Source organism: Lolium rigidum, chromosome 1 (assembly GCF_022539505.1).
Source record: "Lolium rigidum isolate FL_2022 chromosome 1, APGP_CSIRO_Lrig_0.1, whole genome shotgun sequence".
NCBI lineage: Eukaryota > Viridiplantae > Streptophyta > Magnoliopsida > Poales > Poaceae > Lolium > Lolium rigidum.
The window spans coordinates 108818575-108833664 of record NC_061508.1 but is presented as its reverse complement, the minus strand read 5'-3'; the positions used below and the strand labels follow the sequence as shown (position 1 = coordinate 108833664).

The 15090-nt window shown below is 48.2% G+C and overlaps 1 protein-coding gene across 1 annotated transcript; it reads left to right on the top strand.

Moving 5' to 3' along the window:
* Positions 1 to 10525: 10525 nt before the first annotated feature.
* Positions 10526 to 14649, top strand: LOC124649920 (acyl-[acyl-carrier-protein] desaturase 7, chloroplastic-like). Its single transcript, XM_047189491.1, has 2 exons — positions 10526 to 10723; positions 13669 to 14649. The coding sequence occupies exons 1-2, from the start codon at positions 10526 to 10528 to the stop codon at positions 14647 to 14649; spliced, it is 1179 nt and encodes a 392-aa protein (XP_047045447.1).
* Positions 14650 to 15090: the final 441 nt, after the last annotated feature.

The following is a 15090-nucleotide window of genomic DNA, read 5'->3' as shown; positions in this document are numbered from 1 at the left end:
CTCAATAGCGCATGACGACAAAAATGATTTTTAGAAGTGACATGAACCTGGGTCTAGGTACCAATTACGTGAGGAGAAAATGAAGAAAGTTATAAGAGTTACCTTAATTAACCATAAAAGTTTGCTAGAGAAGAATTAACTTCTGGATGGAACAATTGAAAGCAACCACCAAGAGTTGAATTCTCATTCTGGGTCAAACAAACGATAGGGGGTCAGGAACCACAAACTCAATTGAATAACAAAATTGTATTATGACCTCTAGAGAAGAAATTAAGATACAAAATGGATCCCAAATAAATGCTAAAGCAATGTTGCTGCAAATTCTAATTAACTAAATGTATTCGATATCAAACCAAAATAAAAAATACAACAATATGTCAAGCATGTATATTAACTCTCAAAACACTGCATGTGTATTGAATAATGGTGGAGCTGCTTCTTATCATCTAATCAGGTCTCAGATATGATAGTACATAAACAAACATGAACGGCGAACTATTTTTTTCCAAGAACTTGCTCATGGTTAACTTCCTTAATATCACAGTAATTATGTTTCTAACAAACATAAATATTCAGCTTGATGGTTAAGAAACAAAATGATAGAAAAGTTGCCTCTTTTTCCATGTAAGGACATTTGATGATAGTCTGAGCTATGGTGTACTCAAGCGACTGTCGCCCTCTTACGTGCCTCTAGCTGGTCGCCTCCGCCTAGACCCAATCAAGTTCCTGGTAGATCAGGGGCGCAGTATCTAACCAAGATAAAATGAACAGTCTCTGAACATATGAGTAAAATCAACAGACACGGCTTACCGCAATATGCATTTGCCCAAGGAAATTCTTGCGGCGATACTTGGCAAGGTCGAGAATACCTGCACCAAATACTGAATTACCACTATTTTTTCTAAATGCTTGGCATGTCAATGCACCAAATACTGAATTGCCAAACTTAGCAAGGTACAGAATACCTTTAGATTTCACTTCTTAATGAACATGTTGATTTTGACCCATCAGATCATCACCGTCCATGTACCTGTAACAATAGCATGTGCTTCTCCTCCTGCACCAAACATTGTCCATGCAAGATTCAGTCAAAACCTTTAGATTATGTTTTCCATCAAAGCGCCAATCGTACTTGCAGCATAACTTTTGAAGTTTTATATTATCCTACTTAAAACTTGAAAATTATTCTTACATGAAGCAAACTACAGCTCATTTCTTAGGGCAAAGTAAACTACAGCCTCTTCTCCAATGGCACATGGTTGTGAAACCAGAAATATACCTATCTCATATGATGTACCTTCCTTTATCTGAACCAGAGGCTAAATCAACAGAAAATACTTTCACAAAGCAGCAGTACCATAATTTATGGTCAGCCTGCAGCCATACCACTTTCATCAGCTAGTCTCAAAAGAAGAAAATAAGAGAAATGGATCTACATGTATTAGAGGATCTACAATCTACATGCATGGAAGCCACCTTTCTGAATCACCGAGAGAGGAGATTGACATTGCACGTAAATCAAAAGGAAAGGAGGATTTGCCATACCCGCAGATCCGTTCAAGATGGTGAGGTCGCCGGAGGTAGGACGGCCGAGGAGGACGGCGTCTCCCCGCTGCAGCGACTTCGACCCAGCTCCTCCGCAACGCGTGAGCCGCCGTCTTGGGAGCCCCTCGCTCCGCCGCGAGTCGCCGCTGACCGAGGAAAACCGGGGAGGAACTCCACCAAAGATCTTGGCGGGGAAGATGCGGACCACGCCGAGGAGGAACCCGGAGACCAGCACGGCGGCGTCCAGTGGTCTCAGCGCGCTCGTCCCGCGCTCGAACGCCGCCACGCCCGCCTCCCCGTCCTGCCCGTAGGCCGCGACGTAGGAGAGCGTCGCGCAGGACTCCGGTGCACTCCTTGCTCGCCGGAACGCCGGCACGGCCGCCTCTCGCGCCGACATTGAAGAGGAGAGGACGAGGAGATCTCCATGGCCGGGCCGAGCCGCCGCTGTCTCTAGAGGGATTGGGGAGGAGAGGAGTGGAGGCGAGCGCACGCCGCACGGGATTGGGGAGCTTCTTCGATCTAGGTTTTCACCTCTCGTCTGTGGAAATGAGAAGGAATCGACCGAACGAGCGGACTTCCTGCCTCTCACCGTCGGGCCCGGCACGTAGAAGGTCCCACCTGTCATGGAGTCTTTTCGAAGCCGAACGAGTGAGAAAAGTTTTGACCGATCGGACGGCTGAGATGAAAAGTGGGATGCAGATTTTACTGTTGCAACCTGATTGGACGACCCAGATTCGTTTGCCCCTTCAGACCCCCTGGTTGAGAGGGTAGTCTTTGAACATTTATAGAAGTAATGGGGGGCGCGCGATATTCCAACACTAAGAGCATCCCCACTCGTCTCCCCGACTAGACCCCCGAGCGACGTTTTTCCAATCCGGACGGCGTTATTCGGTTCAGTTGCGCCCCGGTTCCTCAATTTCGTCCGGATTTGGGCCTAAATTCATCCGGCGATCCCACGCCATCCCCGGCCCCCGGGGAGCGGTCGGGGACTCCGGACGAAACGAAAGCGCGCGAAACGTCGAGGAAACTTCCCGCGAGTCTGGTGGCCCCAACTTGTCGGCGAGAGACACCGATCGTCGTCCTCATCGCATCGTCTTCCACGCGCTGTAAAAGCCTGCCGGTCAGTATTCGCCGGACGCGTAGCTTCCACGCGGCGAGGTTAATGCCGTCGCCTCGGTATCACGCGCGCCTACCTCTATTTATCGCCGAACTACCGTGTTCCGCCCCGCATTCACCTCTCTCGCATTCCACCAAATCTTCCCCGAACTCGAAAGAGGTAGCAATGGCGAACGACGGTGCGGCCAACAACGGCTTCGGCCGCCGCTCTCTCCACCAATGGGAGGGACGGCTCCTCCACGCGGCGGGCTACCCGGCGCCGCCGGACTTCCGCGCACCGGGGATGGAGGCTGAGCGCAGGCGGCGTGCCGATCCCGCCGCCGCCAACGGGTGGGGCCTTACTCGAAACGGCGATCAACGAGGTACTCGTCACTCTCAGTGACGAGCAGCGCGCGGATCCGCGTTTCTTCCCCGACAACCACGAATCGTGGATCGCGTTCTTCCGGCGCAGGTATGAACGCGAACTCCGGGCGTACGACGGCCCTCCTCCTCCTCCGGCAAGGAATAATGCCGCCGGCCGCCGCCGATGGTGGAGCGCGCCTGGCCGCACCCTTGAGAATGTGCTCGCGCACATCGAGGACGGGAACTCCCCGTCCTCGGGGATGCCGCCGCCGGTGGCGGCTACCGTGTCGCGCCGGCACGGTAGTTCCCGGATGCCGAGGAGGATGGCGCCATCCTCCTCCTCGTCCGGCTCGCGGTCGGCGTCCGTGTCCGGCGGGTCGACGCCGGCCACCGCGCGCGGGAGTGGGCGTCTCCTTCGACCGTCAAGAAGGAACCGGCGTCGCCACCGCCGACCAGAGGGCGCAGCAGCAGCACCCTCGTCATCCGCGACCAGCCTTCCTCTCCGCAGAGCGGGCGGAAGAGGAAGTCGTCGAAGAAAGAGGCCGCCGCAAACCAGCTCGCCGAGGAGGAGGCGAAGCGCGCGGAGGACGTCGCGATGGCGGAGGCGATCGCCAGGTCGCTGAACGACCTGGTGCCCGCCGACAACAGCCTCCCCATCGACGCCGCACTGGAGTGGTCCAGGCTGATGGATCTGGCCGCCGCGCGTCAACTCGCCGCCCGCGCCGCCGCACCATCCGCCGGTAGGAACGCCGCGCCCAGGAGGGAGGTGGTCAAGCTCGAGGAGAGCAGCGACGACGACATCTACCGTCCGTCGCCGCCACACGCCGGCGACGCTGGCCAAGGCACGAGCCGCTGGTACGAGACGCCGCCGCCCCAGGACGACGCCGGCTCGAGCGACGATGATGGCGGCGACTACACGGCCTTCTACCACCATTTCGGCATGTAGGAGGCCGCTTTTTAGCTTAAGTTTTAGTTTGCCAATCGCCGAATTCAAATATATGTACGAATTCGGCCTATTTATGTACGAACTCGCCTCTATATGTTAAATGTCATTAAATTTCGCTTATGTTTGAACGAAGTCGCCAATTTTGTCTGAATTCGCCGAAGTCCGTTACATCCATCCTGGGCTCGCGGCTGGGAAAATGGGCCTCCCCAGTGCCAAATTTTCCTCCAATCCGGACGACAATATCGCCGGATTTGGGCGTGGGGAGCCCTAACGGCCGGAGATGCTCTAAAGTTCTTTTGCATGCCGCGCTTCTTGTCATCCTTCACCTCGACATGGCGCAAGATTTGAGGCCCCTTTCCCTCAGTGAAGTTGACCTTCGTCATCTTTTAAAGCGTAAAGTCATTGCCCTTTCGGTGGTGGAAAGATCCCGCAAAAAACAAAGTGCCCACATCCAAAACATTCGAGAAAGGGATGCAAATACGAAATTCTTCCATATGCGGGTCAATGCCGGAAGAAGGAAAAACCACATATATAGGCTCAAGCACAACAATGGGTGGGTCACGGACCACAAGGCTAAAGAGGAGCTTGTCTTCAATCATTTCCAAGCGGTCATGGGACCCGGCAATCAACGCACCCGCGACTTTGTTTGGGACGGTATCCATTTCGATGATCCCATCTTGGATAGCCTTGGGCAACCCTTCACGGAGGATGGGGTCAAAAAAGCCATTTCCCAAATGCCTTCGGACAAAGTCCCCGGTCTGAACGGGTTCATCGGTGCTTTCTTCAAGAGATGTTGGGAGACCATTAGAGCGGACTTGATGGGGGTCATACACCTCTTTGAGAGCTTACATTCCGAGAACTTCCGTTGGCTAAACTTCACCAACATTGTCGTCTTGCCCAAAAAGATGGTGCCGAAGATGTTGCGGACTACCGGCCCATTAGCTTGATTCATGGGGTTGCCAAAATAATAGCCAAAATGCTCGCCATTCGCCTTGGGCCTTTCATGGACGACCTTGTCTCCAAATGCGCAAAGCGCCTTCATCAAGAAACGTAGCATTCATGACTACTTCTTGTATGTCAAGAACCTTGTCACTAGGCTCCACAAAAACAACACCGCGGCGCTTCTTTTCAAACTTGACATTCGCAAGGCCTTTGACTCCGTGAGTTGGGAATACATCATCGATCTCCTTCAACGCCGCGGCTTTCCCGCTCGCTTCCGTAACTGGATTCTTGCCCTCTTTTCAACCGCCACTTCAAGGGTCCTAACCAACGGGGTACCCGGTGCTCCCATCGCCCATGGCCGAGGTCTACGGCAAGGAGATACACTATCGCCACTACTCTTCATCCTCGCCATTGACCCCTAGCGCAAATCCTAGAAAATGCTACTTCGCTTGGGCTTCTACACAAGATTAGGGGAAGGGGAACCATCTTGCGGACTTCGCTCTATGCGGATGATGCAGCGGTATTTGTGGCTCCCATCAAAAATGATATCCAAACCTTGGCAAAAATTCTTGAGTCTTTTGGTGAAGTCGCGGGCCTTTGTACCAACTTCCAAAAAAGCTCTGTTGTCCCTATTAGATGCGGCGATATTGATCTTGATGAGATCCTTGTGGGAAACCCGGCTGCCCGGACTTCTTTCCCCCTTAGATACCTCGGATTACCGCTCTCGGTCAAATGCCTTAAGAGGGTGGACTTCCAACACCTTGAAGACAAATGCGCCGGAAAGCTCCCCACTTGGAATGGAAAGTTCATCACCACGGACGGCCGCACAGCCTTGGTCAAGTCGGTCATTGCCTCACAAGCCATCTACCACCTAACTCCTCTAAACATACCTCCGGAGACCTTGAACTTCATCAACAAGATTGAGAGGGCTTTCCTTTGGTCCGCCAAAGAAACCACGACCGGGGCCAAGTGCAAAGTAAATTGGGAGGCCGTGTGCGGTCCTAAGAAGCTTGGCGGCCTTGGAGTGCTTCATATGGGAAAGTTTGCGACGGCTCTACGGCTCTACTAAGTCCGCTTATGAGATACAATTCCTCGGCTCTATTGCATCCCCCATGAACAAGTGCATTTGGAAAGTGTGGGCGCCTCCCAAAGTCAAGTTCTTCGCATGGCTCGCTTATCAAAAAAGGATTTGGACGGCCGATCGTCTTCAAAAACGTGGTTGGCCTAATTGCGGCCTTTGCCCTCTTTGCAAGCAATGCACCGAAACTATTGATCACCTCTTCGTTCATTGCCGTTTCACCAAGCGCATTTGGAGCCGGGTCAAGGAGTGGTTGGGTTTGGACGATCTTCACCCTAACAATTGGGAGGGTCGCAATATTACAGATTGGTGGTTTATGATGGCGGGAGGATCCTCGACAAGCCGCAAAGGCATCGCTTCGCTAACCTTGCTCATCTCTTGGGAGATTTGGTGTGAGCGCAATGCTAGAGTTTTTCGTAATAAGCATCCTCCTTCCATAGTCGTTCTACATAAGGTTAAGTGTGAGGCTCGCCTATGGGTGTTGGCAGGCGCTAAACGCCTGGGTGCTTTGATACCGGGAGAATAATCCGCATGTGGTGTAACTTTCGGCCGTCGGCCTTGTAAAACTTCTTCTTAATTAATAGATTGGGGCAAAGCTTTTGCCTTCGTTTAAAAAAAAATGGACCTTAAGAACCAATGATATATATACATATGGAGTTGCTTGTTCAAAATGTAAAGAATTCAGAACAATCAAAATATATGAAAATATAGATAAGTTTGCTCACAAGAAAGTTTTCTGGTGTGGAGCTGCTAATATAACAGTCCTCGCCAAACTCAAGAACTTTGAGAATTAATCCTGTTTGAAATTAAATGATCTGTAAGAACCATGCATCACCGTTATATAGAAGTGTAGAGTTGAATGGTGCTATTTTTTAATAAAAAAACGTAGGAAAAGAAAGATAAAAGTGAAAAAAATATGAATGAAGGTTAGTGTGCAGTAGGGACGAAGACAAAGCGATTCAAAGTTTTGCATTTCGCCAGTTCATCCTAAAAAGCGATTCAGATGTAATGGCAAGACCTGCATATCTTTATCCCAAATTTCAGATAAGAATATGGGGATGGACGGTGACAGAGGCCGACGAAGCAGCAGTGCAAACATCAGACCGCCTAGGGGGTTGAGCTGTGCAGTCGATGTGCTTGAGAAGAAGCCATGGGTGATGCGATGAACTGGATGCAGAACAAAGTTTCTTGTTTAGATCGAAGAAGCGGAGAACAGGAGAAGGGGAGACGTAGGGATAGCAAGAGATGAAACAATAAATCTGAACTAATAAATTTGAGCACATATGGGGAAGTTGGGGTGGGAGGCAACGTGCCTAGTGGGGAGAGGAAACAATGAGTCAGAATGGAAGAACTAAAAATCACAAGCATAAATTAAACTCCTCCATGCCCAGCTGGAAAATTTATTTGATCACGTGTGATGACTTTGGCAGAAAAATGTTAGTGGGTAGTGGTAATTTAATGACGTGGAAGATTTTATGATGTGGACACCTTGCATGTTGAGACATATCAACTCAGTGGTTGCTCCTATTTAGATATTATGGATACTACGCATTATAAAAATTATATCATGACATAGTGCTAAGTATCATGAGTAGAATCATGCATTTGCTACTTGTGTATGATACTATCTCTATAGTGGATGGTATCATGGAGTAGTATCATAGCTATGCTATATTTATTGCTTTTTAGAATCTCAATGCAAATTTATGTACTACAAGATTTGTTTGACATTAACTTTTCTCGTAACATGCGCTATGATACGGTATCCACCCATGTTACTACTCTAATCTTTCCTCTCTTTCTTAATTAACTGTCACATCAGCATTTTTGTGGAATCAATGTGCATGATACTAGCTAAGATACTAGCACTATGGCTAGTCTAACTAATCTCATACCTGCGACTACAGTCTGAAACGCAGTAGCTGCATTCAAGGGCGATCTTAACTAGTAAATGTGTCGGCCACCAATAATTAAGGACGTTAAGATATTACAATCACACAGTAATATATGGTACAAAGATATTAATGGCATGTGCAGCTGATGTCTATATTTATAATCACCTGCCATCGCATATTTGGCTGTCTATAGACACCCTTTACAACTTGCTGTCTATTTACTTCTGTGAGCAGTAAAATTAGAAGGAAGTAAAAGAGGTCATCATACTTACATACATATATATATTTCTAGAATTCTAGTATATTATATGTTTTACAAGATATGGTTAGGGTAAAATATTAGGTGTAAAATGCACAAATTCTCGTTGTTGTATATTTTGTAGTGTAGTACACAAGTATAGATAGAGTATTTTAAGGTCCCGTGTGAAGAGAAATACAGATTGGCTCTCGGGTGCCACACACCCTCATAATTGGAAAAATAAAAAAATGTAAAAAAGGTTAAATTTTTGAACATTTTTTGAAAATCAGAGATGATCAGGTATTGTACTTGAAACAAAATACTTCCCTAGAAAATTACTTTTATTGTATCCTGAAAAAAAAACTTGAAATGCGCCATGACCAGGTACTATTCACTTTATATTCGTCATAATTTTGCTTTTTTCCCTGGAGACCATGGGAATCATTTCGTTTGCAAATATTTTTTTACGAGTACAAACTTGATCATATTTGGTTTCCAGGAAGATTCAAATTTTTTTTTAAAATTACTACAACTTTTTTGGTGTATGGGGGTGTGCGGCACCCGAGAGCCAAAAGTCCGTTTCCCTGTGTGAATGGCTATATAAGTTGATGAATGAAGATGGTGTGTGACAAGAGATCATCCAAAACAAATATCTAAAAAAAAATAAAACGCTATCTCAAGTTTGACTCTCCCTTTTGGAAGACAAAATTTTAGCAGAGGTTCTCTTATGGTTGGCAATGGGCAGAATACCAGATTTTGGGAGGATAAATGAGTAGGGGATAGGCCTCTAAAGGATCAATACGCAACTCTTTGTAATATTGTGAATCATACAAATGTTACGGTAGCAAATGTTATGGGATTGACTTCACTAAAAACATGCTTCAGACGAGTCTTATTGGGGAATAAACGGGGTAGATGAGTACATCTTGTTATGCATCATATGATGGTCTAGCTGACCGATCGTGGCGATGTTTTTCAGTGGTCTCTAACCACTTCGGGCACTTTCACTCTGAAATCTATGTACCTTGACTTGCTTAATGGTCACAATATAGATCTTAAGAAATGTGGTTCCTTCATAAGGAGGTGATTTTAACAAAAAGATAATCTTATCAATTGAAATTGGTATGGTTGCTCAAAATTTTGTTTCCGTGATCAGCAAGAGACAATACAACGTCTATTTTTCTCATGTCATTATTTGGAGGATTATTTACACGACTTTCAATATACTCCTCCTTCTAATATTACAAATTTGTTTAGCAATTGATTAAATGGTGTTGCAAAAAAAAGACAAAGGCCACGTTAGAGTTGATGTGTGCGCTTTGTTATGGGCCATATGGACTGTCCATAATGATTTTATCTTTAACAAAAAAAATTCTATCTTTCGTGCAGGTTATTTTTGGTTACCCACTGGGGATTCATATGTGGTATTTCTTTCAGCTGGCGGATGATCGGCACGACATGGATATTAGGTGCAACCGTTTGGCGATGGTCGCACGAGATTGCTACAGCTAGTGCGATTGACAATTTGAGAGGCGCATCATAGCTTGATGTTTCCGCAACAATTTTTAGGCATCTTTAAGTGACTTATCCACGTTGAGACCCTTTCGGATCCATTATTTGTAATAATTTGTAATAGTCTATGGAGATTTGTGCAATAAAGAGTCGTATGCAGCTATTGATGCGAGGCTGGAGCAACCCCATTTCAAAACAAAAAAAAACATGTGGTGCGCCGTGTTAGCAAAAATTGCCATGCTCAAAAATTCCAGAGAAAAACGAGAAGCTACTCATCAGTATACATGATATTTCCGAAGAAAATAGTATGTACAATTATGGTGCCTCTACCCCTGGTTATATAGATGAAATACATGCGGATTTGGAGCAGGGAGAGGAGAAAGTACAGGGTCGTTTTCCTAAAGAAACGAATATATCTGAATTAGCTTAATTCTCAGTCAAGTGATATTATCGTATAATAATATTGTGGTACTATATGAATAATAGCTTGTACAATGTAAATATTCTTTTTAATGCGTGAACCCTTTTTACAAAAAAATACACACTTGCAATTTAAAAATCTCATTTCCTTCTCCCTTGCGATGACTATAAATAAGCAGTCACCCCCCGAGCTATGCATCGTTCCTCTCTCTCACACACTTCCATTCCATATTTGAACTACTACCTTTATCGGTGCATTTCATTGGCATTAGCTTAGCTAGATTTGTATGGCAACGCTGCAAGGATTGCTACCAGTGTACTACCATTCTCGGCCATGGGCTAAAACACTGATGAATCTTTCAGTACCATACTGGTACGGAGCAGCTAATTAGTTTTATGTTGTTCCTAGATCATGAAAATTTGGTACATGTACACCTTACGTTGTAATTGTACGCAGGAGATGCACTGGTACCGCTGGTCGAACAAGAATCATGGCGGCGGACATGAACAAGTGCTCACCTGCACCACGGCCGGCCGACATAGCAGCTCATGATAGAAGCGCGGTCGCATCAGCGATTAAGCCGAATAAGAAGAAGCAGCAGCAGGAGGAAGAGGGTGACGAGGAATGGCTGAGGTACCTGGAGCCGTCCAAGCTGGAGGTGTTCGACGAGCTGGAGCCGTGGGTGGAGGCTCAGGATGTAGATGGACACGGATGTCCGTGGAATCTCTTCGTCCGTGTCCGTAAAAATTGAAAAACGGCGTCGCGGACGGACCGTCTGTTTTAGACGGACTCACGGAAAGCTTCCGCGAAGCCTGCCAGGCCCGTCACTCCTGCAAGAAAAAAAAAGAACGAAACCAAACATCGCACCAGTCCTTCACTTCTCCCCCTCGATAGGGCACGCCGGCACGCCGCAACAGCTGAGCCGGCGCCCCGCTCCTCGCCGCCAGCCTGCGCTCGGATCCTCGCCGCCCTCCACCCCCTCCACCCCCTCGTCCCACTTCCTGTGCCTGTCCGCCCACTCTCCTGCGCCCGGATCCACGCCGAGTGCCTGGCCGCCGGCCGCCGCCCGGTTCCCCGCTCGTCGCCGCCATGCCCCTTTAACCTGTGCGACCCTCGGCCTCGTGCGCTTCCCGTCGCTGCCTCAGGAGAAGATGTCGAGCACGGAGGAGGTACCGATAGAAGATGCAGGCGGGGAGTGGGGCAAGAATCCGGCATCGAAGGTCGAAAAGAAACCGGCGCCGGAGAAGGACAAGAATTCAACAAGCGAGGACGGCGGAATCGGCGTCAACCTTATGCTGGGCAAGGAGCAGGTCTGGTTTTCCCCTTATGCTGATTTATTATTGATGTCTGCTTGTTCATTTGCTTCTGTGATCATTTTCGTGGACGATCTGAATTGGTTACGAGTAGTTTCCCATGCTCGATTGTTGTGCAAATATAAATATAAAAGGACAATTGATTCACAAAATTGAAGTTCAATACATATATTTCAAATGTTCATGACAAGAATGCAAATAGTTCAAAACATGAAAATAGTGCTACATAAATGAAGAAAAACAGCGCGAAATTTGATTTAGCGGCGGACTCATCCGGAAGCTATAGCGGCAGCTAAACCATTTAGCTCTTTTTAAAGAAGACTAGAAACATGGAATTTTATCATATATCATGGAAAATAATACTTGTTTTTGTCTCATGTATCATTACATGGATAAGCAAATAAGTTCATAGCGCATTGCGTCAACTAATTAATTATCCAAAATCCGCAAGTTCAAACGACCAAAGTACGAAGTAGCAAGAATGTGCAGATTGTAATTCAAGCATCTTTTCTGCTTCTTCCTAAATGTAGACCCCTGTTCTCTCAAAAAAAAAGTAGACCCCTGTTCTTTTTAACATGTGCTTGGACTTCATCTACAATGTTGAACAAAAGACATAGGCATGACATCTACTCTAGGCAGGAAACGAGTCATAGTACTTGCGCAACAGCGGCCTTGGACTACTCCTGCTGTTGGACCGCTGCAACGCTTCGTCTGCTCTACTCTGCTCCTGCTGTTTGACTTGTATTGAGTACCCAGTCCTATCTTGCATTGCTCGTGATGTCCTAGCCATTCAAGCATCGACCGTTGCATCAGAGTCTTCTTTTAGCGCCGGCGGGAGAATCATTAGTGATCACAGGACCAGGCTGAAGAGTGACACAGTTGAGGGGTTGTTATGCCTCCAAGATTGGCTAAATGCCGCTGGTAAGTTATTCTATTGTTGAATAGTATAATAAAAATTTCAAATTTGTAAATGATTTGATGATCTTTCAATCTTGCAGACACTAAACCAACTAATAAAGATGCTGAGGAGGAAGTATACTTGGTAAGTTGGACAGAGTTCTCCAAAATTAGCATCAAACCAATTAATGTTTGTCTTTGTCTCACCTACATCAAACTACCTAACAGGAGTTCCACCAAGCAAGCAAGTGCCGCAAAGAAGGCCGCACTCGCTCGCGCTCCTCCGTGCCCTCCTCGTCGCTGCTCTCCTCCCCGGCGTCGAGCAGCTCACTGTCTCCCTCAATCTCACGTGAGTGCTTCCTTCACTACTACTACATTTAGTGAGATATATGAGTTATGTATCTGAAGTTCAGATTCTGAAAGGCTATCAAATAATAATTCGTCGGAATGATCTTGTCTGATTACATTATGCAAGTTCATGCTGCGACCACCCAACTAATGGTTTGTTCCCACTTTTCTCCTTGAGATAGCGCGATCAGATGAAGAAGAATTGCTGCTGTGATGGTACTGGGTGTCTCGAGTTAAGCCTTCATCGATTGCTTCTCAACTTGCATCATGATCCAATTCCAGCACCGTTGCTCCAAAAGAGATGGCTAGTGACAATGTATTGCTTGTGATTTAGCAATGAGTGTTAGAAAGGACTTGTTCTTGGTTTCTGCTTGTTGCTAGAATGGTACTAGTCGGACTTCATCCAAAATGCAGAGTACCATGAATATTGCATCGAGATAACAAACAGAACAAGCTAGTATTTGTACATAATTCAGGCATATGCATTTTTCTCTGCTAAACTTCTGCACAAGCATATGTTGATTCCTTGTGATCAATTCCGGTTCCATTTCCAAAGTGCATGCTTACCAGCAAATCTCTGAATGTTAACCCATGCTAAATCTCTGAATGTTATGTCAAGATCTCCGCCTGTCATTAAGATAGTAGTATACAGGTATCATTGATAACAGGGCATTTTCCATTTAATAAACTGGCCAACCATTCTTCTCTATTAATGAAAATAGTAAGTTTTGCCTCGTTTAAAAAAAACTGACTGTGTTGTTTCTCTCTCAGTACTAGTTTGTATTTGATATGAGTGAAGTGCAACAAAATGAAAATATTGGGAAGAGTTTGTTTTCTCCTTGAGCTAGCATGCAGAGCCACGGCTAAGCCAGCTAGTGTATAATATACCCGATCTTGATCAAAGAAACAGCGAAGCTAGCTAGTTTGCGTCGACGTGCGTCCGTATTGTCCGGCGGACTCCGTGAACAGCTCAGCGCGATTACACGGACTCCACGGACACCGGAAACTAGCTACACGGCTCAGTACGCAGACTTGACGGATGGCGCGGACGTGTCCGTCTGCATCCTGAGTGGAGGCCAACGTGCTGCCTCTTCTCAAGCCCGTGGAGGCGGCGTGGCAGCCGTCAGACATGCTGCCTGACCCGGCGATGCTGGGGGCCGACGGCTTCCACGCGGCCTGCTCCGAGCTCCGTGCCCGCGCGGCCGGCATCCCCGACGCGCACCTCGTGTGCCTCGTGGGCAACATGGTCACCGAGGAGGCGCTGCCCACGTACCAGAGCATACCCAACCGGTTCGAGGGCGTGCGCGACCTCACCGGCGACAGCGCCACCGCCTGGGCGCGCTGGATCCGCGGCTGGTCCGCCGAGGAGAACCGCCACGGCGACGTGCTCAACAGGTACCTCTTCCTCTCCGGCCGCGTCGACATGCGGCGGGTCGAGACGACCGTCCACCGGCTCATCCAGTCCGGCATGGTCATGAACGCCGCGCGGAGCCCCTACCACGGCTTCATCTACGTGGCCTTCCAGGAGCGCGCCACCTCCATCTCCCACGGCAACACGGCGCGCCTCGCGAGGGAGCACGGCGACGCGGCGCTCGCGCGCGTGTGCGGCGCCATCGCCTCCGACGAGAAGCGGCACGAGGCGGCCTACACTCGCGTCGTGGGGAAGCTGTTCGAGGTCGACCCGGACGGCGCCGTGCGGGCGCTGGCGTACATGATGCGCCGGCGGATCACCATGCCGGCGTCACTCATGGACGACGGATGCCACGCGCCGGGCGGCGACCTCTTCGCGGACTACGCGGCCGTGGCGCAGCAGGCCGGGGTGTACAGGGCCTCCGACTACCGCGGCATCGTGGAGCACCTGATCAAGCAGTGGCGCGTGGAGGAGCTGGGTGACGGGCTCTCCGGCGAAGGGAGGCGCGCCCAGGAGTACGTCTGCGCGCTGCCGCACAAGATCCGCAGGCTGGAGGAAAGGGCCCACCACCGTAGTGCTCAGCGGCCCACAACCACAAAGTCCGTCCCGTTTAGCTGGATCTTTTGTAGGCCCGTCAACCTCTAATCGCGGCTCTGCGCTCACTGCATCCTCATCTATCTATATCTATACCTAATCTATCTATACCTATACCTAATAATGAAGGGGGATTGTTTCCTTGGTCGAACACTTTTTTGGACCGATTTGCCCTCCCACCAAACCGTTTTATTCTTTTTTTTTCCAGTCCATCATCCCGTGCGTGGGCAAATGGGCGTTGTCTATGTTTTTCTTTTTGGTTTCGTCGTCCGCCGCCCGTGTCCTTTGATCGAACGCGATGCATCGTACATAATGGAAATTCTATTTTGTCTCGGTTTCAACGTCCCAGCCATATATAGCCAGGAGCGAACTATGCGAAGCCACCTCCCCTCGAAATCAGATCAGATCGAATCCAATCCATCGAAACGCGCAAAGGAAAAAAGGTCAACCAACAGGCCACCATCAACGCCGTACGTATACTCATCACCGTGC